Source organism: Trachurus japonicus, chromosome 16 (genome assembly GCF_045865225.1).
Source record: "Trachurus japonicus isolate A0001 chromosome 16, Traja_1.0".
NCBI lineage: Eukaryota > Metazoa > Chordata > Actinopteri > Carangiformes > Carangidae > Trachurus > Trachurus japonicus.
In genome coordinates this window covers 34,872,220-34,895,443 of record NC_140922.1, presented here as the reverse complement: position 1 = coordinate 34,895,443, position 23,224 = coordinate 34,872,220, and the positions used below count along the sequence as shown (strand labels likewise).

Here is a 23,224-nt window from a genome sequence, read left to right as displayed (position 1 = left end):
GGTCTAAGGACAGAGGATGTTGTTACGATGCCATGTAAAGCCCTTTGAGACAAACTGTTTGTAAAAACGGGCTATACAAATAAAATTGCCTTGCCTTGCCTTGCCATGTCATGCGATTATTTCTTATTGTGTTATGCATGTAGGAGGTACTGTTCCGGGATCACGGTCCCTTTAAGTAACTATGTTTTTGTGATGACGTCGAGCCCGTGCTCGTCTTTTGGTGTACGTTGCCATCTTGCGGTTCGTTGCACTTCCTGCTTCAATAAACGAGGCATACAGTTTGTGCACTCAAGCTGAGAAATTGTTCTTACCTTGTCAATGCAATTTCCACAATATCAACATTTGTGTGCAAAATAAGCGCAAATATTGAATAATAATTATGACTTAAATTAACATTTTTAATGTAGATGTAGATGATATATAACAATCCCACATAAGTGTACAGACATGAGCGCCAGTGGTTCCACATCATTGATGTGAACCTGACTGAGCTGAGTGCAGGATTGATTATGCATGAAATAATACCATTTAATGACCCGGATGCTTTACATATGAATCTACACGTCAGATTCCGTATCACAGCAGCATAAGGTACGGACCCCTAACCTTGCAAACGTGTTCGCAAACTGAGAGAGGGTAAATGACTGAAAGTCGGCAGCTGGCTGTAAAAGGACAAAGCTGGTCCCGAGTGCTGAAAAAAAGAAAAAGAAAAAAGTGATTGATTACAGTTCAGCAGCCTCTCCTGCAACATGTGGTGGGACGAGGAGGAGTTCGATTGTCGGGTCTCATTCCTCCTCCTCCTCCTCCTCCTCCTCCACTTATCGTCGTCATCCCCCCCCTCCTCCTCCTTATCTTTATCATCGTCCAGGGGGAAACCTGCGACTCGTGTGTTTGGATGCAGAGGGAGCTGATGCAGCAGCAGCAGATCTGTAAGTTACTCTGAACATCTCTTTGCTATGCAGAGTTTAACTGTTTAACATTTAAAGTGCACCAATGTCTTTTGGATTTTATTATTTCTCCTTCAAAGTGATGTCTTGCATGCACATGTGTATTTTTTTTGTTTTTTGTTTTGTTTTTATTCCTGTTGGCATTCAATTAATGTTTGAACTTAAAGCATTTTCTGGTCATATATGACGATGTAATTTTGTCGGAACAAATCTTGAAATTATCAGGTTTCTCTGCTGTAGGCTAATCACTTGACTCAGTGTGACATTAATGTCTAAGCAATGAGGTTAGTTTGCAGCCAAAAAGCTGATCTGCATCTGTTACTAATTTAAATCCTTTTTCCCAGAAATAGCCAGTTCTTTTCCCTTCAAAAAACGCTGGATAGAGGACTGGTCTAGGCCCACATACAGAGCGTTGCAGTAGTCCAGCCGTAATAAAGGCATGCACCGCTTTCTCTAACGGTGCGTTCACACCAAACGCGATGAACGCCACAACTTTCCATTAAAAGTCAGTGTAAATGACGCGATGACACGCGATGACACGCGATGGCGCGTCGGGTGACGCATTTCGGGTGCTACGAGCGACGCGATGAAGCGATGACGCGGCCATCGCATCATCGCGGCCATCGCATCATCGCGGCCATCGCTTGAAGTTGAAAAATTTGAACTTTTCAAGCGACATCGCGTGACACTGTGCCGCGACATCCAATCAGTGTTGATATTCAACCACGTCACCAACACAGCTACCAGACACACATTTCAAAACATGGTGGAGAAGATGACTGTGGCTGTAGTCTCGCTCACCAGACCCTCCTCCAGAGAAGAACTGTGGCTGTGTAAAAAAAAAAAAAAAAAACACCCGGGGCTGTGTGTGTTTTCCTCAGATCAATAATATACATCCATGGCCGTTTCCCGGAGCTTTACGACACAACGTCGTACTTTTACCGCGATCGTAATAAAAAAGATAATGCCTGCAGAGGGTCAGAGGACCTACAGCTTCCTCCTTGTGAATATTTCATATGTATTTATATTTATTAATATTTCTCAGCCATGGTTGACGAGAGAAAGAAAATAGCGGGAGGTGGGTTGCATCATAGCGCGATGAAGCGTTGGTGAAAAATGTGATAAATGTGTCAAGCGACGTGATACTCGCGTTACAGGCGATGGCATCGCGTCCATCGCGTTTGGTGTGAACGCACGGTAAGTCACCCGGGGAATGTAGGCTTTTATTTTGCTTATTAATCTCAATTGGAAGAAGATTGAGCTGACCACAGATGAAATTTGTTCACCAAATTTAAAAGAATTATCAAGGTGCACTCCCAGACTTTTCACAGAGTTGAGCATATTTGAGGAGATAGGCCCGAGGACGGGTGATGACAGGCTTCAACCCAGCTCTTACGTCTGTTTTACAGGAGAAGAGAAGCTGATGAGCGTTTTCAGAATGAAGGGAAGCGCAGGTCTTCTCTTCAGCCTCATCGTAGCAGCGTGTTGCTATGGTGTCGCTGCTCAGAAAGGTAAGCTCTGCTTTATGAAATGAGACATGTACAAGTACAGTAAAGGTGAACGCTGGTGTCCATAGGGTTTATGTCACACTAACCTTTAGCCAGGTTCCTGTATAAAGAAACACACTGAATGGATTTTTAAAATCCATTTCAACATAATGTTTATGAGTTAAAGAGGTAAACAAAACAAAGTATAAAATATGTTTAGAATTTTTAAAAGGAATAAGTTTGCACATTTTAGTGCACATTGCAGCAATGCTAAACTAACAGTTCAATTAGTTTAGTCAGCCAATAGCAATTTTGGGAGGTTGTGACTAATAACGTTACTGTGGCTGTTTCTAACATTTCTTCCAGAATGCTATTGTGGGATATGTGATGCTGACGTTTTTTCTTCTATCATCCAGATTGTGAAAATGCAACTGTGGCCGACATCGTCTTCCTTGTCGATGGCTCCGGCAGCATTTCAGCCGAAAACTTTCAGCAGGTCAAGACTTTTCTCCACAACGTCATCCGGGCCCTAGACATTGGCCCCAATAAAGTTCGGATCGGCGTAGCGCAGTACAGTAATGATCCACAAAGGGAGTTCCTCCTGAAGGCTCACCCTGATAGGAAGTCACTGGTGGGTGCAGTGGACAAAATCATCCAAAAAGATGGGGGGACAGAAACGGGCAAGGCCATCAACTTCATCCGGACAGAGTTCTTCACCCTTGCAGCAGGGAGCCGATTCCTCCAGGGGGTTCCTCAGATTGCTGTGGTCATCACCGATGGGGAGTCCACAGATGACGTGATTAAACCAGCACAGGAACTGAGGGATCAGGGAGTCATTGTGTTTGCTATCGGTGTGGGAGAAGCAAAAGAGAAACAGCTCCAGGACATCGCCAACCTCCACGAATATGTGGTCCATGTCACGGATTTCACTGCTCTGGAGGCCATGAGGGGGACGCTGCTGCAAAGGGTCTGCAAATCTGTGGAGGGTTAGGAACCAGTTTGGCAATTTCCCCATTAAATATGAAAATGACCATGTCTGCAGATGTGTAGAAAGAAATGAGAGAGAGCATCTGAGGTTCCTTGTAAGGTTTCTGTTGTCAGGCTGAAATCATGTGGGCTGTGTTTGTTTGAGTACTACAACATTTTTAATAAAGTTCAGATTTGCAAATCTCCTGCAGTCATTTAGTGGGTAACACTTTATGAAAAGTACACACTATTAACTGTTTGAGTGCCAGACCTTTTATAAAATGGTCAGTGCCAGGTGCCAGCGTTTCGGGGCATTTTGAGTAATATTTTAAGACCAAGAAAATATTTTGTATTATGACTCTGAAAACACCAAATAGCTCAAAGGAAAGAGGAGACTCTCTATTTAACTAGGGAAAAAACCATTTGTTTGTACCTTGTTCCATTCTTAATTTATCTTAAGTTGAATAGAGCCTGGTTGCACCAAAAAGACCTCTTTTTTTCTAGAAAGCTGAGAAAAATGCATTTTTGTGAAAGAGAGTCTCTCAAGAAAAACAGTGATTTATCCGTTTTAATTTTGGCTTCAAAAACATGTAAGACGTCTGAAAATTTCATTTCACATGTTTTTTCATTGTACAAAAAAAAAAAAAACTAAAATACAACAAGTAGGAGTCTTACTCTGCAGAGTGATGCCTGCTCTCCTATTTCTCCTGCAGTTGCTGCCCCCTCACCCTCTCCTAACCCTCTTCTCCCCCCTCCCCTGCCCTCCCCTCCTTCTCCTCCTGCTGCTTCCCCTCGTCTCTGAAGCAGGAGGGAGACGTCGTGGCGTCTTCAGCCTCTCTGCTGGACGCGGCCGCGGCAGCGACGCACCGCGCTGATCTCTCGGTTCGTCGTCACGTCGGTTAGACAGCTACTGGTGAAACTGACTCCGCGATCCGCTTTCGCTTCGGCATTTTGGTGCTGATCATCTAGATGAGTTGACCTTTCCTGCCTCCTCTGATCACTTCATGCTGGAGCTATGCTAATAGCATCTGTGGCTAAGCTTTCCTCCAGCTCCACGTTACACTTGTTCCAGGCTCTGCCCGTCGTTTTCCTCTAGAAATAGAAACTTTTCCCAACTTTTTTTTATCTCTGTACCGATCGTGCTTGTCTTCTCCTTCTTCTTCACCTCTTGCTCTGATCTACAGTCTTCTTCGTTCTACACATCCCAGAAGCCCCAAAATTACTCACAGTGTGCGCGAGAGCGTCCCCATTTACCAGCCGCAGAAAAGTGCATTTGACGTATATATACGTCAATGGCACTCAAGCGTTGGATTTTGATTGACATATATATACGTCAATGGCACTCAATGAGTTAAGCATTAGTTAAGCATTAAATACTGAATTCATTATTTTTTAACACATGCATACTCATTAGTATATAGTTTATAAACACGGTTAAAAATGTTTTACTCATAGGGTTAAGGTTAAGTACCAACTGTATTTATAAACTACATACTAATAGTGTGTACTTATTATAAAGTGTTACCATTTACCATCTAGTGAAAAAGTTCAGTTGATTGCTGTGACAACTGGCTTACAGGCATGCAGATGTCTGAGTTGAAAAGCTGAATTCTTTGAACGATGTTCAAACAAAACAACAGGAGCACTTTGCCTTTGTTTGAAGCAGATTAATCACTCATAACATGATAACCATGTTGTACTGCGCCATAATGCATTTTCCTTTTCTTTTCCAGCTTTGGCGGACAAATTTGCAGATATTTTCTACTTGGTGGACGGCGGCATGGCCCAAGGACCATACTCCATATTTAGAACAGAGCTCCTCAAAGAGATCAACAAAATGAACATTGGGCCGTCTGCATTCCGTATAGGTTTGGCTCAGTATGTTGAAGAAACCAAGGTTGAATTCTTTCTCAATTCCTCTTATACCAAGCAGGCAACATACAATGCTGTTCAACGTTTCCGTCGACGACCGCAACCTGGCAGACAACATAACCTGGCTGAAGCTCTTAAGTATGCAAGGACTCACTTTTTCACCAAAGAGGCAGGGGGTCGTGCAGACCAGGGCTCACGACAGTTCCTGGTCGTTGTGGCAGGAGGAGACTCAGTCGGTCCTGTGTATAGGGAGGCTTATTTGATCCACTCATCAGGGTTAGATGTTGTGGCAATGAGTGCAGGTGCAGAAAGGAGTCTTATGGATGATCTTGCCAGCAGTCCTTCGTATGCATTTGATAGTCCCAGAGTAAGTCTTCTGAGAGAAATCTTTGTGACTCCATCAAAGGAGAACGTTACTGAAGGTAAGAAAGTTTTTACTGACTGATTCAATATCAATGCTTTGCATGAAAGGTTAATGTGTTCAGAGAAGTGAAGTAATACGTATGCTATTACTAGTTTGTATTTCAAACAAGGCAGACTATGAAGGAGCTCTAAATTGTTTTGGAAAGACTTCTGAAAAAAGTCTGTCATGTGAAATGACTTGGTGGTCATGTTTATGTACTGATTCGACAAACAAGCACATTTGGTGGTTGACCATGCTGCAGTTTATAGATGGTGATAGATGACAACATTTTGCTCAAGAGGCAGCCAGTTGTGTCAGTTGACGATTACCTCAGCTAAAAGTTCTCAGCAGATGTGATATCATGTTGAGGTACTTGTTTGTTGTTGGTTTTCTTGCTCAAGTTAACCAATTTTGCTTCTTTCACAGATTGCAAAGGGGCCAATGTGGCAGACGTTGTGTTCATTGTTGATGAGTCAGGGAGCATTAAAACCCCCAACTTCCAGCTGATACGAACTTTCCTGCACTCAATCATCAGTGGCCTGGACGTCAGTCGGAAATCGGTCCGAGTTGGCATTGTTACGTACCATGACAGTCCCACAGCACACATCTACCTCGACACAACCAAAAGCAAAGTTGACATCCTGCAGTCTGTCAGCGTCCTACCATACCGTGGTGGTGGTACAAAAACTGGAGCTGCTCTAAACTTCACACGGGACAATGTCTTCACTGAGAAACGGGGCAAAAGGAAAAATGTCCAGCAGGTGGCAGTGTTGATCACAGACGGTGAATCGGACGATAAAGTGAGCGAAGCAGCAATTAGTCTTCGTCGGGCTGGTGTCACCATTTACGCTGTAGGAATCAGAGGCGCCAGTATATCCGAACTGGAGAAGATGGCATCTCATCCCAGCGATAAATATGTTTACAATGTGGACCACTTCACTGACCTGAAACCCCTGAAGCAGGGCCTGCAGAAAGCCCTGTGCAGCGACATCATTGATAAAGTGACTACAGACAAGACTGACATCAAACAAGGTCTGAACAATTGTTTTTTTTTAACAGACTTTTCGTGTCCGAGTTTTAGGATTCTATGGCCATTTATGTGGCAAACATGATTTTAAATTAACATGGAGATAAAATAAAGATGAGAATTATACATGTGGGCTTGTAAGTACCTCTGACCCTAGAAACTAAAGAAAAAATATGAAGATTTGGTTCCAGTAATGAACAATGATCAGTTTCCAATTTAGAGTAAGTTATAAATCAACAGCCTGTTGACCCGTATGTTTATTAGGGTTATGGGGGTGTAAAACACTATTTTTGTGCATTCAATTAAATATTTCCTAGTGTATAAAATTTCATTTATTAACCTCCTCCTATTTGTCTGGATAAAAATAATTAACTCCTGTTCTTGGGTTTCCCCTCTAGCATGTAAACGAAAAGATGACGCAGATATCTTTTTCCTGATGGATGACTCAGGAAGCATTCAAAGAGAAGACTTCAAGGACATGCAGAAGTTCATCATTGGGATTATTGAGTCTTTCCAAATTGGGCAAAACCATGTTCGCATAGGGCTCATGAAATACTCTAAATCTGGAACTGTGATATTTGAGCCAACAACTCACTCAGATGCTGCAAGTATGGTGACAGCCGTGCAGAATATACACCATGCAGGTGGCGGGACAAACACAGGAAGAGCACTGGAAGCCATGGAGAGAGTAATTGAGAAAGCAAAGGAGAGTCGGGGTTACAAAGTTCCAGAATATCTGATTGTCATCACAGATGGAGAATCACAAGATAAAGTCAAAGTTCCTGCAGAAAAAATAAGGGCACAGGGAGTCACCATCTTTGCTGTTGGAGTGAAAGGAGAAAAAGGAGGACCAGACCAGGATGAGCTGGAAGAAATTGCTGGTGTCGCTAAGAATACTTTCTTAATCACCAATTTTGACGCTCTTAAGTCCCTTAAAGATGACATTGTCAGAGAAATCTGTTCTACAGATGGTAAGTAAAACCGGTCTGAGCATGGCTTAAAATTGCAGTTCAGTTAAAACCAGAACTAATGTGTCTCTTTGAGAAGTAAGAAAGCCTTATTCGGATTTTTGTAATATAGCAAAAAATAAAACTGTGGCCATGATATATAAGCAGAGTCATGCATGTGTTCAGTGGTTCACTATTTTGAATGGAGATGTTTAGTAATGCAAAAAATAGTATGTCTCCCATACCCCCCTTACATGGTATACATCACCAGCTCAACAGAAGAGGCCAGTCAAGAGGCGGAGGATAGTTCAGATAGTGCTGTTCTACTAGTGAGATAGAAGATTCAAGATTGCAGGAGTTTCTTAACTGGCACAGATCACAACTAGATCAGAACTAGAAGTAGATTCTCAATAATTTGGACAAGAAAATCTCACTAACGTTTCTGTGTTCTTTGTCCACAGCTTGCAAAGACGTACCGATTGATATCATTTTCTTAGTTGATAGCTCTGGGAGCATCTCTGATCTAGGCTATCAGAAAATGAAAGATTTCATAAAATCCATCATTAGAAAGTCTGCCATCGGGGACAACCAGGTGCATATTGGTCTCATGCAGTACAGCACTCAACGAAAAATGGAGTTTGACCTGACCGACATCTACAGCAAAGACAGTATGTTGGAAGCCATTGACAATATGAAGCATATGAAAGGAGGCACTCACACAGGAGAGGCCATCACAGAGGTGTCACAGCATTTTCTTGAAGTCAGTGGAGGGCGTCCTAATGTGGGACAGAGGCTGGTCATTATAACAGATGGCAAGTCCCAAGATGCAGTCGAAGGCCCTGCTAAAGCTCTGCGAGACAAGAATGTAGTGATCTATGCCATTGGAGTGGACCGGGCTGACACCACAGAACTGAGAGAGCTTAGTGGTTCATTGGACAACGTCTTTTATGTGGGCAGGTTTGATTCTCTGAAGAAACTGGAGAGCAAGTTGGTCCTGAAACTCTGCGAAGGTAAGAGCAGCATGGATTTATGCCAAAAGTACTTGAACCAGATTTTGTGGAAGCTGTCATGATGTTGATCTTTCTTTTTTCAATGTACGCATAAGTCCACACCTCAAATAAGAATGAGTTGTCAGGTTTACACATCGTACAGTTGAATGTAAAACACCTGCAAACCTGAGCAAAGGACATATTTCATTGATTTTTAAAAAGCACATCCCACACCAGTTGCAAACAAACTAAAAATGAGCCTCTCTATAAATGAATGCACTGAACTGAACTGAAGAGAGGGCCTTGGGCCACTAGAAAAATGCAGAGTATGTAGACCTTTTTTTAGGTAAAAGGCAGGTAAAAATTAAGCTTTGCACAAATTCATGCAGGACACATAAGTCATAAGCCCCAGCTGTAGTCAGCTGACAGCCAGCTGATTAGTCTCTATTCAATCACATTCATTCTCTCACAAGGCGGCCTATAGGGTTGATTTTATCTGATTTTATCTAAATATGTTTTCTTTTTGCAGTAATCAAGATCATTTTGGATTGATTAAGTTTCAATTTTGTCTTTTTTCCTAAATCAGAATGTCAGACTGGCAAAGCTGACATTTTGTTCCTAGTGGATGGCTCCACAACCATAGATGAAACAGAGTTTATGAGCATGAAAACATTCATGCAGTCAATGGTGAACAAGACCACAGTTGGCTTGGACCACTCTCGTTTTGGGATCGTTGTCTACTCCAATGAGCCAACAACTGATTTTTTTCTAAAGAATAGTAACTCCAAACAAACTGTTCTTAATGCAATTACAAACATGAAGCAACCAACGGGAGATACCTACACAAGCAAAGCCTTGAAATTTTGCTTACCATTCTTTGGTGCTGAATATGGCGGCCGCAAAGCTCTCAAGGTACCTCAGATCCTCATGGTTATCACAGACGGGGATGCTACCGACCATCATGGTCTGAAGCTGGCATCTGATGAACTACGAACAAACAGGATCACTGTCTTTAGTATTGGAATAAGGAATGCAATCAGGGAACAGCTGGAAACCATGGCTGGTGGCGACAAATCCAAAGTCTTCTATGTGGACAATTTTGACGGCCTAAAAAATCTGCACAAGAATATTTCATCAGAGCTCTGCGGTACTCCTCCAGGTAAGAATCAAAGCCATTATCCATGTCCACATTGTTGAATGTAGGTGGCACCATAATTCTCTCAGGGGAAGGGGCCTAATTTTTGGTCATTTACAAAAAAGCACTTTCCTGTTCTCGTTTGATCAAATGGACCAAGTTCAGCTAATGAGATAAGTTATCAGCAGGTGAAGCAGAAAAAGCACATACTGGTAACATTTTGTGAATTTCAAATAATAGAGAATTTAGAGGCAGAGTAGGTTTGGTACAGGTCAAATATAGTATATGCCCAAGATCCACAAGTGCCTTAACCAGTAGGTATCACTAGTGCAGCAAACACCCCTCTTTGGTTTTTGACCAGTGAAAGTTGTCATTTTTAAAAGACCTCAGACAATTGTAAAGTAGGTGAGGATGTGTCTAACCCTAGATTCTACAAAACACAACTTCTGACTTCTGTCAGAACTTACGCTACGCTTGATTTGTTCATCAGTAATGTGGACTAATGTCTTTCTCTTGCTTTGCTTTGGCAGTTTGTGAAAAGGAGCTGGCAGATGTTGTCTTTCTACTTGATCGATCAGGTAGTATCGAAGATAAAAATTACAAAGCCATGCTAAACTTCACGACAGGCATAGTGAACAGCCTTGAAGTCAGTAAAGGGCTCATACATGTTGGACTTGCTCAGTTCAGTGACGACCCTCATGATGAGTTTTCCCTCACCGATTTCACCGACAAGGAGGACATGATCGCACACATTGAGAAGATGGAGTACACCGGTGGAAACACCTATCTTGGAAAGGCCTTACGTCACATTAAGGGGTACTTTCATGCATCAAAGGGCAGCCGTGGGTTTGTCCCCAAGAACCTGGTGTTGGTCTCAGATGGTAATTCTCATGATGATGTGGAGGATGCAGCTGATGATCTCAGGAATTTGGGAATAGAGGTGTTTGCCGTTGGCGTAGGAGATGTCTATGACCTACAACTCCTACAGATCACTAGCACCCCAGAGAGGCTGTTCAATGTGCGCAACTTCGACGGCTTGGTAAAGATCAAGCAAAAGGTGGTTGACGCTTTGTGCAAACCTCAAATCATTATAAGTAAAGGTAAGTTGAAAAATGTTGCCTGTCACAGTGTCTCAATGTCTTTCCCACTGTTTTCCTTTACGTCCAAGACTGCCCAAGGTAAAGACACGTTTCCCTTTGCTGCAGGCTGCACCATTGATGTCGCCATGGGATTTGATATTACTCAAAGGACCAGTGCACCTGGTCAGATGCTGATCAGTGGTCACACCAAGCTACAAACCTTCCTGCCACAAATCGCTCTTTATCTCTCCTCAGCACACAGCCTATGCTGTGTTGCACAGAAAGATGTGAAAACCAACATCTCCTACCATCTGATCGGTGGTGATGGACAGTCTTTGTATGACACAAATTTTGAAGTTTACAGTGAAGATGTAGTGAAGAACGTCATGAGCCATCAAGTGTCACAACCAACCTACTTAAACTCCGCCCAGCTGAGGGCCTTCAATGAGCTGTTCCAAGCCAAGTCCAAGGCTAATGTCAAGGTAAGAATGATGATCATCAAAGTCATCATGAAATTATGCCAGAGTGACAAAATGCTTCCTCGTTCTGTGGCTGCAGTGTGTTTTCAGCAGCTAATGTGACAGGGCGGCTTGTGTGATGGAGAAGTCATTAGTCAAAGCTCTGGAAAGTATCGTCAACCTAATAACCACACGTAACATTGAGTATGTTCAAAAGGTCACACTATAACACCTCGTCCTGACATGCAGCGAGCAAGCGAAACGGCAACGAAAACTCGTGCGAGGGTGTCCTGATAGGCAGCGTGACGATTTTGTCGCGAGTATATTCTATTGGTTCAGAATCCAAACCAATCAAATTATAAAGGGACATACACAAACTTGCGGCGCTATTTTGAGATTCCTGGCATTTCCTGGTTGCCGTTTTTCACATCTTTGAGTGTTTTTTCCTCTCATATTCTCCTCTCTCTGATAACTTGCTTGTCAACAGGAAGCAGCGTGTACTTTTCAACCAATAAGAAGTGTTTAGGGGCGGGACACCGCCGCGAAATGTCGTCCAGATAGAGACAACGCGAGCGATAATTTCAGGGTTGAGCGACATCGCTGGACGGCGCGACGTCGCTCGCGGCACGTCAGGACAGGCTGATTGAAAAGTACGCATTCTAATCACTTTTCCTCGCTCGCTCGCGTCGCTGTTGCATCGCTGTATGTCAGGACGGGGTGTAATAGTTGGGGCTCTGAAAACCAACAAATCCAAGTCTTATGGTGTTACCATTTATCCTTTATGTACCCCAGCAGGATCATCTGTACAAAATGTTGTGTCTCAGTCTGAACCAAAGCTGTTTAAGGACAAACACGGGGATAAAATGCAAGACTCCGCCATGAAAGCCTGTCAACAAGCTAACATGTGACTGACCTTATCTTTTGTAGGTGCTGGTGATCTTCTCAGATGGAGTTGATGATATGATGAACCTGCAGGAGGAATCGGAGCGGCTGAGACAGTCGGGTAAAAAGTTGTTTCCAATGTTCTGTTGATGAATGTCCTTCACTTTAGTCATTATAAAATCATTTCCATACTGACATTTACTTTGCACTTGTTTCTTTGATTCATGTTGTGACAGTTGACGGTTCCTATCACTATGTCTCCAATTGATCATGTGCCCTGGCTACTTGGCCAAGGGGATGTCCCTTTGGGTGACTGGCAAGCGCGCATGACTCTTACCCGGGAGGTGTAGGGTCAATCCCCGCCCGGGCCCTCTTCACCTTGCCACAATGTCTTCAGATATTTCTGATTTTTTGATGTGGATTTAGTTCCTTAACGAGGGTTCATCTCTGTGGGTTTTTCAATTTATTTTTGGCTTTGTCTACCGTTAAAGCCAGTCAAGCCGACACTTTGCTGTTCTGTGTTGTGTCTGCAGGGGTCAGCGCTCTGCTGATCGTGGCTCTGGAGGGAGTGCGGGACACCGCCCGGCTGCAGATGTTGGAGTTTGGCCGTGGATTCACCTACCAACCCCCCCTGACCATTGGCATGCCGAACGTAGCCAGCACCATCTTCAACCAGATTGTAAGTGCTGTGTGTGTTACTGGTACATCACCTCAATTCAATTTAATTCAAAGGCTCCTCCAAATGCAGCCTTCCTTTGCCAGTTCTAGAAGGATGCACCGCACCTATCCTTCGTGGCCTCCCGTATCCCAAGATTCTTGCAACCTAGCATGCTGTCGAACGTTAGTGGCTCTAGGATTTTCACGTTCGGACGCAATCAGGAAATTCTCCAAAGGCTTGACCGTCTCATTTCCCGACGGTTGATGAAGCCGTTGCCTCAGTAGACCACGTAGGCTGGGTCCTCCAAAGGCTACAGCCACTGAATTGGGACACAGCTATAGAGTATAACAGCACTGGGGCTTTTTACAAGCATTATCCCTCCGCTGTACAGTCATTCTAATAACCATTAATTAACGTTACATCCCTTGGACAGGAGCTCCAAACCATAGTTTGGTTTGCATTCAAAGTGAAATCATTTCTAGGGTGTTGTGTCTGTTTTAATATTTCATATTTTCTATGAATAGACAGAGTTTGAAAACAGAAGTTTCTGATATTTGAATCAGGAGATTTGACCTGTTGTTGTTTTCTCCTCCTCTCTGCAGAACATGGTGTCGGACAGGAAGTGCTGCAATGTCTCATGCAAATGTTCAGGACACGAGGGCCCCCGTGGTTCTCCAGGTGGACCAGGGTCAAAGGTCAGCACAGTGCATTACATGTTAACTTTATACATTCTTCAGAAAATGATAGAAGGGGGGGCGGAGTTTAGCTCAGTTGGTAGAGCACCCGCCCCATGTGTTGAGGCTATAGTCCTCGCTGCAGGCGGCCCCGGTTCGAGTCCCGCGTCGGACGGCCCTATCCTGCATGTCATTCCCCCCATCTCTGCCTCCCATTTCCTGTCACACTCTCAACTGTCCTATCAAATAAAGGCATGAAAAGCCAAAAAATATACTTTAAAAAAAAAAAGAAAATGATAGAAGGAGTGGTCAGTGGTCAACCTGTTTGTGAAACTGCTGTGTTTGTGATCGATTATAAACAGGGTCCAGGTGGACAGAAGGGTCAGCAAGGCTTCCCAGGAGACGAGGGAGTCAGTGTAAGTGTTCCATGAGAACCCTCAGATTTGACGCTGAAAACAAAGATCATCTCTTTCCTTTTACCCTCGTTCCTTCTTTCCTGTTTTTAATGTTCATTCATTCATAGTAAACATTGTAAAAGACATTGCACTTGTTGACTCTCTGTCTGTTGCTGCAGGGCGATCGAGGGCCCCCCGGACCGAGCGGACCCCAGGGCCTGCAGGGCTGTCCTGGAGTCAGTGGACAGAAGGTCGAGTACAGAACCGTCTGCACGTGCAAAACAACACAGCTCATTTTACATGAACTGGTAACAGTGACATGAAACACGATGGTGTGTTTGACTTGTTGTCTTGTGTGTGCAGGGCTCTCGAGGCGTCTCAGGCAACAGGGTGAGTCAAAGAACAAGGAACAGGAAGTGCAGCGAGTAGACAAGTTTAGTTCAGACAGAGTCGCACTAACACACAACTGTTGTCCAACGCTACAGGGGGAGATCGGAGAGGACGGGCTGGACGGGATCAACGGAGAACAGGTACAAACTTCAACAGCTACGTCTAAGCTCCTCTCAGTATGTTATATTTATATGTAAATGCTCCATAGAAAACTACACTGAGTGTTTTGATCAACAACGCAGGAGAAGAGGAAGCATGGAGCGAGTTTAGGTTTTCTAATGAGCTGTGATAATTAGCAGCAGGTTTTTTAGTCTCTGAGTTTGATCTGTTTCTGTTGTTGTGCTTTTTCAGGGAGTGACGGGACTAGACGGAGAGAAAGGAGAGAGAGGACACCCAGGAAACCCAGTTAAAAAAACAAATCTATATGATGATTTTCATTTCTCTAATTTGTTTTGACTGTCTCCATATTTGTTTGTTTTAAATGCAGAATGATGTGTTTATTTGTGTTTAGTTATTTGTGTTTAAGTTGAATACTTGAGTCATCCATCAGTTATTCAGAGTGACAGTCGGAGGCTTTGACCTCTGACCGCTCTGGCTGATCTGTCGTCCTCAGGGTATCCCAGGAATCACAGGGGAACCGGGGCTGAAAGGAGAGCGAGGGCTGAGAGGAGATCCGGTGAGTATGATCCCTAACTGGCTTCCCACTCCAAAGAAAAACAATCCTGACACCTGATGCATCTGTAACATCCTGTTGCTGTAAAGGCATCATGTCCCAAAGCTTTACTACATCATGAACAACTCACAGACGCCAACGTAAACGTACCATTGTGGAGAATAACAAGAAAGAAAAAGAAACAATGTTAGAAATCCACAATTTTACACAGATTTATGTGGACGTGACCTACAGTGGAGGTTTGAAACCTGAACGTGAAGAAAAGTAGAAATATTTGTAATATTTGGTGCGGTTGTGCTCGGTTGGAGCAGAGTCCCAACTACATAAACTGAAACTCTGCTGATACAAGGCTTCTCACCATGACTGCTTCCAAAACTGATCACATTTAACTAATGAGAAGAAGAGCTCTCTCAGGCTGAGGCACGACCGTCAAACTCTGCACCAACCAGTGTTGCTGAAACTTCCCAAAATTTGCCTCTTTTCAATTCCTGGCACTTTCAGGTAATTATGTTCATGAATGGCTTGTTTTGCTCAGATGTGAACTCATCCATGGTCAGAAGAAGCAGGTTCTTGTTTTCACCATCACTTCAAATGAAACAGCAGCTCGCTCTGTAAGACTGAACCATTCGATATGGTTTGGGGCATGTTATCTTTCTTTGCATGTGGCTGACCTTTTATTGAGTGTGTATTATTAGTTTAGGTCATTATTAAGATATAAATAGAAAATACCCCCAACAAAAAACTAAACTGACCAAAAAACAACATACACACTTGTCCCTATTGATTTCAGTCAGTTTAAAATCAGTTTGAATTCAGTTTAAATATATTAACTGTTTCACTAAACTGAGATTAATTTGAAATGGTGCAACAGAGCTCTGCTTATTTTTACACCTGGATTGACTCATTTTAAACCTAGTTTTACTAATCTCTGATTAGAGTTAATCTTTAAGATTAAATTAAACTTTGTTGGTGCAATCCAGCCTAAATTTAACTTATCCACAAAAAAAAATCTCCGTAAACACGTCATTGTTTCCAGAAATCTCTGTGTTCACTCTGATCCACTGAAAATGACTGAAAACGCTGTAATACGTCCACCAGGCCTGTGTGTGGCGATGTAACGCTGCCACACATAAACACCAGAAACAAAGAAGAAGACAGAAAGCTTCCCCGCTGGATTCAAACTCCAAACATTGTAAGTGGATTAAATGTTGACTGGGAGTCGTGTCAGAGCAAATATGACGATGATGATGATTTAACGAGAGATTCAGACCAACAGCAGTCCACTGTTGTTGTTGTTGTTGTTGTTGGTACCTTACGTCCATAGACTCCTATACGTGTAGAGGTGTGTCTCAGGTTACAGGTTAGAGTGGTGGATCTGTTTTGGGCGTCCCAATGAAAATACTCGGGTGGCGTTCTCAGATGTTCCCACACTTGGAGCCATTTTCAAAAAGTTCTGTTTTTCCCCCTGAAAATGCTGTATCCGTCTGTACGACACGCTGAACCGATAAAATACTTCCGCGGATTCATTAAATCCCTATTCCTGTTAATGGGCTCTTAGCATCTGCTTTGACATGTGTTAGAAAGTGGTCACAGCTGGAAGCTCATAAAAGAAATTCTCCTTTTGAACAACTCATGTGAGAAGATACAAGGACGAGTCCCAGAATGCTTTGCTGTGCTTACAACCAGGCAATGGATGGAGATGGTTTTAATACGACAGCCTCAGGAATCAGAAACTTTATTGATCGCTGGGGGGAAACGAGGGAGTTACAGTCGCTCCCCCTGCAAAGACAAGAGGCAACGAAGTAGAGAAAGATCCAAAATAAAGATTAATTTGTACAAATTGTATTAGCTGGTAGGTTAAGTGTGTGTGTGTGTTCTGGGCTACAGGGTGAATCCGGTGCTGACAACAATCGCCCTGGACCCAAAGGAGAACCGGGGAACCCAGGTCAACCGGTAAGAAACAACCCCACAGAACAGAACGAAACAAGTTTTTGCTGCAGACACTTTCCCAGTGGTGTGTACATCTGTGTATCATCTCTGATGTGATTATAGATTATAGATACGTGTTCACTGTGTGTGTGTTGACATCATCCACAGGGTCGGCCTGGAACAGATGGGAAGGCAGGTGGAGACGGAGTCATCGGGAACCCCGTAAGATTCCTGACCTCCATTTTATCCGGGGATTTTTAAAGCGCTTGATCAAGAATTGGCTGGAACATGTTTACAGTCAAACGTTTTCATGCACTGTAGGCCCAATTTTTCAAATATCAAAATGGCAGGTGGTATTTTTGTGGAAGACGGTCTGAAGATGCAGTCGCAGCAAATTTGGTGTCAATTGAGCAAAAAATGTGGGACAGGAAGGTTTTATAAGTTGTACAGTTTTTGGGAAAAAAACAGAGTGATGTACTTCATAATGTGTACTGAGTTTTCTGCAGTATTGGGGCTACATTTTAGTGAAAAGTTGCAAAAGTTGCTTTTGTCCAATTTGGCGGCTCATACACCGGAACTGTGTGCACACCACGGTGGAAATGCTCTGATAGTGGAAAGAGTGGAAATTGGGTGTTAGCTTCATGGTGGTTCTCTCATTTTTGTCACTTGTCTTGTGATATTTTAAATTTGGAGCAACCTGGCTCAAGAGTTTCCTTTTTATAGAGCCCCTTAAAGCAGAAGTAAGTGGTCCGGTCGTTTTCGCTAATGCTGCGTTCCAGGCAGGCTTTTGAAATTGTTAATTACAGCTTCATGTCACAACTTACGACTTTGTAGCGTTTCAGGCAACCCACTCGTGTTTCTCCGACCTGTTTTACCGGTGAAAGTCACTATAACGGCCACTCGTAACTTCTGACCCGTGAACTCGTACCAGATCGAACTGGTACCACTTCACAGGTCGGAAAAATACGAGTTTCCTTGAACGCACCATAACAGTCCTCGTCTCTACGTCGCCACATTCACGGCGTCCCTTGGCTGCACACACAGCCCTGCATGCCGTTCTCTCTCCTCATTGGATAAAAACTGTAGGATACGATAAATGTTTTCTCTTCGGCTCAGAGCAGAGCAGAGTGACTGACAGACCCGTGTTTCAGACCAAACACTCTATGTAAGTGATTGCTGTCGGAAGATATAACTATTTAAGACTTATATTAACACAAATATATCACTTTCTTCTGCTTTAAGGGAAATGGGGGAAAAAAATTTGATGGGTGAAAAAAAAAAAGGATGACGTTTCTCGAGACCTTTCAAAAGTTTCTCAAGATCCCAAGAAACTTTTTTCTAGCAGCTAGCTTGAAATCTCTTTGATATAATGTGTGTATTTGTTGTTGTTCAGGGACCAGATGGGAGGAGAGGCCCACCTGGAGGGAAGGTAGGAACTCTTTATTTAAGTTAATGTTTATATCCTGTTACCTTGAAACTCCCTTATTTTACTGTGTTTCTTTGCATTTTGCAGGGTGCACCAGGAGGTAAAGGAACTAAAGGAGAGCCAGGTAGCCTAGGTCCTGCTGGTCCACAGGTGAGTGATCTGAAGTCCACGCTCAGTCCTGCATCACTCTGAGAAGGCACATGATTTTTACATTTTGAGTTGTAGCAGAGAGAGAGATCAACAAACTGGAGCAAAGAGAAACAGACAAAACAGAGGAATCAGCTGCCCATGAACAATAACACCCGAGTCGAAACAGAAACTCATGTGAAACACACATTAAATAAAGCTACAACCCAATAAAAGTTTTTTTCCAGTGGGCTGCTACTAATTTGTTTCGTTGGATTTCTTTATTATTTTCACATGTTAGGGCCACAGATCCCTCACCCCCATCGTGCTCAGCCTTTTCATCCTAACTCTTTCCATATTGTGTGAGGACAATGTGTCAGTCCTGAATTTAAAACTTGTTTCTGAGGAAAAGCAGAGGAGGCAGCATCAACAGGATGTAACTGTTATCCCTTGTAGGTTTTGATTGTTTTTAAATACTTTAGGTTTTAACTGAACATTTTTCAGCACAACTTCACCTCTGTGATCTGACAGTCAAATGTTTTCATGCACTATAGGCTCAATTGTTCAGATATCAAAAAGCCAGATGGTAACTTTGTGTAGGACAAATTTGGTGACAATTGAGCAAAAACTGTGGGAGAAGAAAGGTTTAATACGTTTGGATGGACTTCATAATTGCACTGGATTTATACAAAAGTTTCTGCAGTATTGGGGTGACATTGTGGTGAAAGTTGCAAAACTGGAGCACGCATGGTTGGTTTGTTAGGAATTTTCTAAGTTTTTCTTATCGTATGGATCGATTCAAATCCATATCGATCCTCCCCTCTCGTCCGTCACTATTCTCATTAAAATTACGTGCTGGTTTTCTACCCGGAAGTATTTGTAAACAACAAGGCGATGCCGTCAAAGTCGCTCAACCAATTATATTCGGGGATACAATGTTGATTGGCATGCCCCCAGGCACATCCCTTTACAGACAAAAACCGCCCACTAAAAAAAAACAACTCCCCATGGAGCAGAGATGCATCCGATTGGCAGCTTGTGTTGTAGTAACTGTTTCTGGCTGATACTCAGACTTCCTAGGAAATTCAGCGGAGCTGTGTGTGCAAAGAGAAACCATGTGTGTCTGTGGAGCAGGGAGGAATCTGAGGAGGATGATGAAGCCAATGAGAATAAAAGCTCTTCCCTCTGGTATTCAGTGATTCAATGAGTCGACTGGTGTGTGTGTGTGTGTGTGTGTGTGTGTGTGTGTGTGTGTGTGTGTGTGTGTGTGTGTGTGAGAGTGAGAGTGTGAATGAATGTTTCTGTGGAAAATGACCACAAACTGTGTGACTGACGAGGCTGAGTCAGAGCTGCAGCCCGGCCACCTTCCTGTCCTTGTCCGAAGAGTTGCAGTGTTAAACTTCTGCTCATGTGTTCACAGGTGCAAGGGCTAACATGTCAGAAACACTGTAGATACTGGGTTCAGCGTCTTCCTTAGCGTGTCAGCTTTCTGCTCAGTGCATTGGGCTGTGTGATACCTGAGGCCTCTCACCTGTGTTGTGCCCTGTTTTGTATGTATGTGTCTAGTTTTTATGTTCATGAGCTCTTCCAAAGCAGTGTGACGTAGTGACCGTGACCAATCTGTCTGTACGTAAGTGAGGTTAGATTAAACTTTATTCATCCCCAAGGGAACATTCATTCATCACAGCAGCATATTATGAGAGAAACAAGACTTTATGAATGATAAATAAACCATGCACAAAGTTCTTCAGGTGTGTTTCTGCAGCACTGTCCTTAAACCCGGTCCATGTCTCCTCTGCAGGGACGCCGAGGGCCCAACGGCGAACCGGGACCAAAAGGGATCTCTGGATTTCCGGGACCTCAGGTCAGTAGCTACGCCTCCTGGAACTTTTACAGGAGCCAGTTGAGTTCCTGGTGACCCGATGGACAGTGATTGATGTGATCTGGTCTGGCGGCCCTAATTATGGAGTTTGTAGAGGAGTAATCCTTTCTACGACATAAAACTGGCAGAACATCACCATGATCTCGATTGGCAACAACAACGACTCGAACTAGAAAAAGCATTTCCAAGAATGGAAATGGTGTGACTGCTGACAGCAACTGAACGCTGTTGCAGAATTAGCAAATAGTGCAAGCAGTGATCACCATACAAATGTTTGACCAAGGTCAGAATCGAACCCACATCCTCATGGTCATTAGACTTCCACTCTGCCTCTAGGCCACAGTGCACACACAGTTGCAGAGACTGTTGTCTGTTAATGATCTGCACACTGTCAACATCAAGAAAGCTTGAGAGTCAAGCTTGAATGACTTAGAATGAAAATGTCTGTGAATTTCAGGCTGAGCACTAACCATATGGCCACAGAGAACCTGAGTTACAATGAGCTTTATACTATGAGGAATCAAAGACTGTCCAATGACAGCTGAATAATTGGAATCAAAAGTCAAGCAATGAAGTGAAACGACTGAGGCAGGAATCGAACCCATGACCATATGATCACTAAACCTTTACTCTGCCACTCGGCTACAGAGAGCACACTGCTTTCAAAACTGTTGTCATTCATCGTAATGTGATGATGTGCTGCAAACTGGTATGAGTAATCAAGGAGATAACAAACACCTGTAACCAATTGAAGGCGGGGGAGGAGAGCAGAATTCAACATAACATAACAAGAATTCTTCCCTTGGATTCGAACCAGTGACCTTAGGGTTGGCAAACATCCACCCTAACCCCTACACTACAGTGGAGTTGTGAAGAAGAGAGGTTGAGACTTTGATGAATGTGAGATTTTTTGTGAAAAAGTTAAATATTTGAAAAAGTATAAATAGTTAAAAAGAGAAAAGTAATGCCGATAAAGTTCAAAAAAAGCTGCACGTTTTGATATATGAATTGTTGAAATAGCACAAAGTATGAAGGACTAGAAGAAGACCGTAAAAAGGCGGAAGAAAATGGCCAAACAGAAGAACAATAGTGTGACTGCTTCAGCAGTCACACTAATTAGCTGCTCCCGTTGATGCCATTTGTAAATTTGTCTTGGCGTTTGTAAAAGTGTTTCGCGTTTTGTTCATTTGTTTTCTGAAATGTAAATGTGTTGTGGTAATGTTGTTCTTCTGTTCGGCCATTTTCTTCCGCCTTTTTACGGTCTTCTTCTAGTCCTTCATACTTTGTGCTATTTCAACAATTCATATATCAAAACGTGCAGCTTTTTTTGAACTTTATCGGCATTACTTTTCTCTTTTTAACTATTTATACTTTTTCAAATATTTAACTTTTTCTGATTTTTTTCAGCTTTATAATGGGTGTGTGTTGCGTCTAACGAGCAGAGCTAGAGTGGTGCCAGAGTGGATAGAGGCAAAAAAACATTCTAGAGTTTTTCTGGCTAAACTGTCAGCACGGCCACAAATTAAACTCTAGACAAATTATTTTCTCCAGTTTTGTAGCCACACTTGTCTTCTGGCTAAAATTCTGGTCAAAAATGCAAAGAGACTTAGATAATAATTTAAAATATTTTTTAAATGCAGCCAGGGAGCTCTCTGCTCTCATTCAGCCCAATGCATTTTTTTCCACAGCAGCAGGAGAAGGAGCTCAACTTTGTAACTTGCTGTTAAGTGCTTTTTAATTCATTTTAATTCACCAAAAAATAGTCACAGGTCACAAAAAAGTCCTCTACTTACTTGTTGTGGCTAATTTATACTCATTTCTTTTTATTTTAAGCATCATTGAAAAATCTCACATTCCTCAAAGTCTCAACCTCTCTTTGCCACAACTCTGTCTGTAGTCCAGTTGGTAAGGTGGCCGCTTGCCAACCCCAAGGTCACTAGTTCGAAACCAGGCTGAGCAATCTTGTTATGTGATGTTGAATTCTGCTCCCCTCCCCCACCCTCAATTGGTTACAGGTGTTCATTAAGAGACGCATTAATTGCTTCTGCCACCGTTTGCAGCACATCATCACATTACAATGGCAACATGCTTATGTCTGTGCTCTCTGTGGCGAAGTGGCAGAGTAAGACAACAGTCTTTACAACTGTGTGTACACTGTGGCCTAGAGGCAAAGTCAAAGTCTAGAGACCATGAGATTGTAGGTTCGATTCCTACCTTGGTCAACCATTTGTATGGTGATCACTGCTTGCACTATTTTCACAAAAAAGTCCTCTACTTACTTGTTGTGGCTCATTTCTTTTTTTTTAAAACATCATTGAAAAATCTCATATTCATCAAACCTCTACTTCACAATTAGTGTTGGAATAGCCCAGTGGATAAGGTTCCTGCCATCCAACCACAAGGTCACTGGTTCAAATCCCACCTGAGCAGTCTTGTTAGTGTGTCAGAAACTTTGAACTTTAAAGACCCGCTCCCATGAAAATCATGTTTTTCGTGCTTTTCACAAGTTCCTGTGGCATTTTTCTTGTGTTAGAGCACATATCAGCAGAAAGGGAAGTGCAAAATTGCATTTCTGAGTTTTTCTGCCTTCAAATTGCTGTGAACCAATGGCAGACGCAAACTGGCAGTTTCAGGGAGACTGGAGCTGACGTGTCACAGCTCCACCCCGTTCCCACAGCCCACAGTGTCACAGCTCCCACCCCGTTCTTCATCTGGCTCAGAGGTGAAAGCCTTGGCAGCTCGGTGTAGCTGTCAAGGTATAACAGGTATAGCTCACCTGGTAGAGCAGCTTGCACTGTAATCAAGGTCTATTTTCCGGTCTGGGATTGAATCCCAATGTGGAGTTTTACACTAAATGCGCTGAATCTGTAATTGTACAA

At 43.0% G+C, this 23,224-nt stretch overlaps 1 protein-coding gene across 1 annotated transcript in view; it reads left to right on the top strand.

Annotated features, from left to right (window-relative positions):
- LOC146972757 (collagen alpha-6(VI) chain-like) overlaps nt 1-23,224 on the top strand; it is a 42,494-nt gene that overhangs the window by 2,993 nt on the left and 16,277 nt on the right. Inside the window, exons 2-24 of the mRNA XM_085803246.1 lie at nt 2,357-2,458; nt 2,851-3,420; nt 5,134-5,694; nt 6,102-6,707; nt 7,101-7,673; nt 8,111-8,659; nt 9,225-9,797; nt 10,304-10,867; nt 10,979-11,334; nt 12,238-12,313; nt 12,726-12,871; nt 13,453-13,545; nt 13,887-13,940; nt 14,099-14,170; nt 14,283-14,309; nt 14,405-14,449; nt 14,661-14,714; nt 14,923-14,985; nt 16,870-16,935; nt 17,080-17,133; nt 18,305-18,340; nt 18,425-18,487; nt 20,265-20,327. Of these exons, the coding sequence (XP_085659372.1) occupies nt 2,357-2,458; nt 2,851-3,420; nt 5,134-5,694; nt 6,102-6,707; nt 7,101-7,673; nt 8,111-8,659; nt 9,225-9,797; nt 10,304-10,867; nt 10,979-11,334; nt 12,238-12,313; nt 12,726-12,871; nt 13,453-13,545; nt 13,887-13,940; nt 14,099-14,170; nt 14,283-14,309; nt 14,405-14,449; nt 14,661-14,714; nt 14,923-14,985; nt 16,870-16,935; nt 17,080-17,133; nt 18,305-18,340; nt 18,425-18,487; nt 20,265-20,327 (5,366 nt within the window). The remainder of the gene's footprint in view (nt 1-2,356; nt 2,459-2,850; nt 3,421-5,133; nt 5,695-6,101; nt 6,708-7,100; nt 7,674-8,110; nt 8,660-9,224; nt 9,798-10,303; nt 10,868-10,978; nt 11,335-12,237; nt 12,314-12,725; nt 12,872-13,452; nt 13,546-13,886; nt 13,941-14,098; nt 14,171-14,282; nt 14,310-14,404; nt 14,450-14,660; nt 14,715-14,922; nt 14,986-16,869; nt 16,936-17,079; nt 17,134-18,304; nt 18,341-18,424; nt 18,488-20,264; nt 20,328-23,224) is intronic.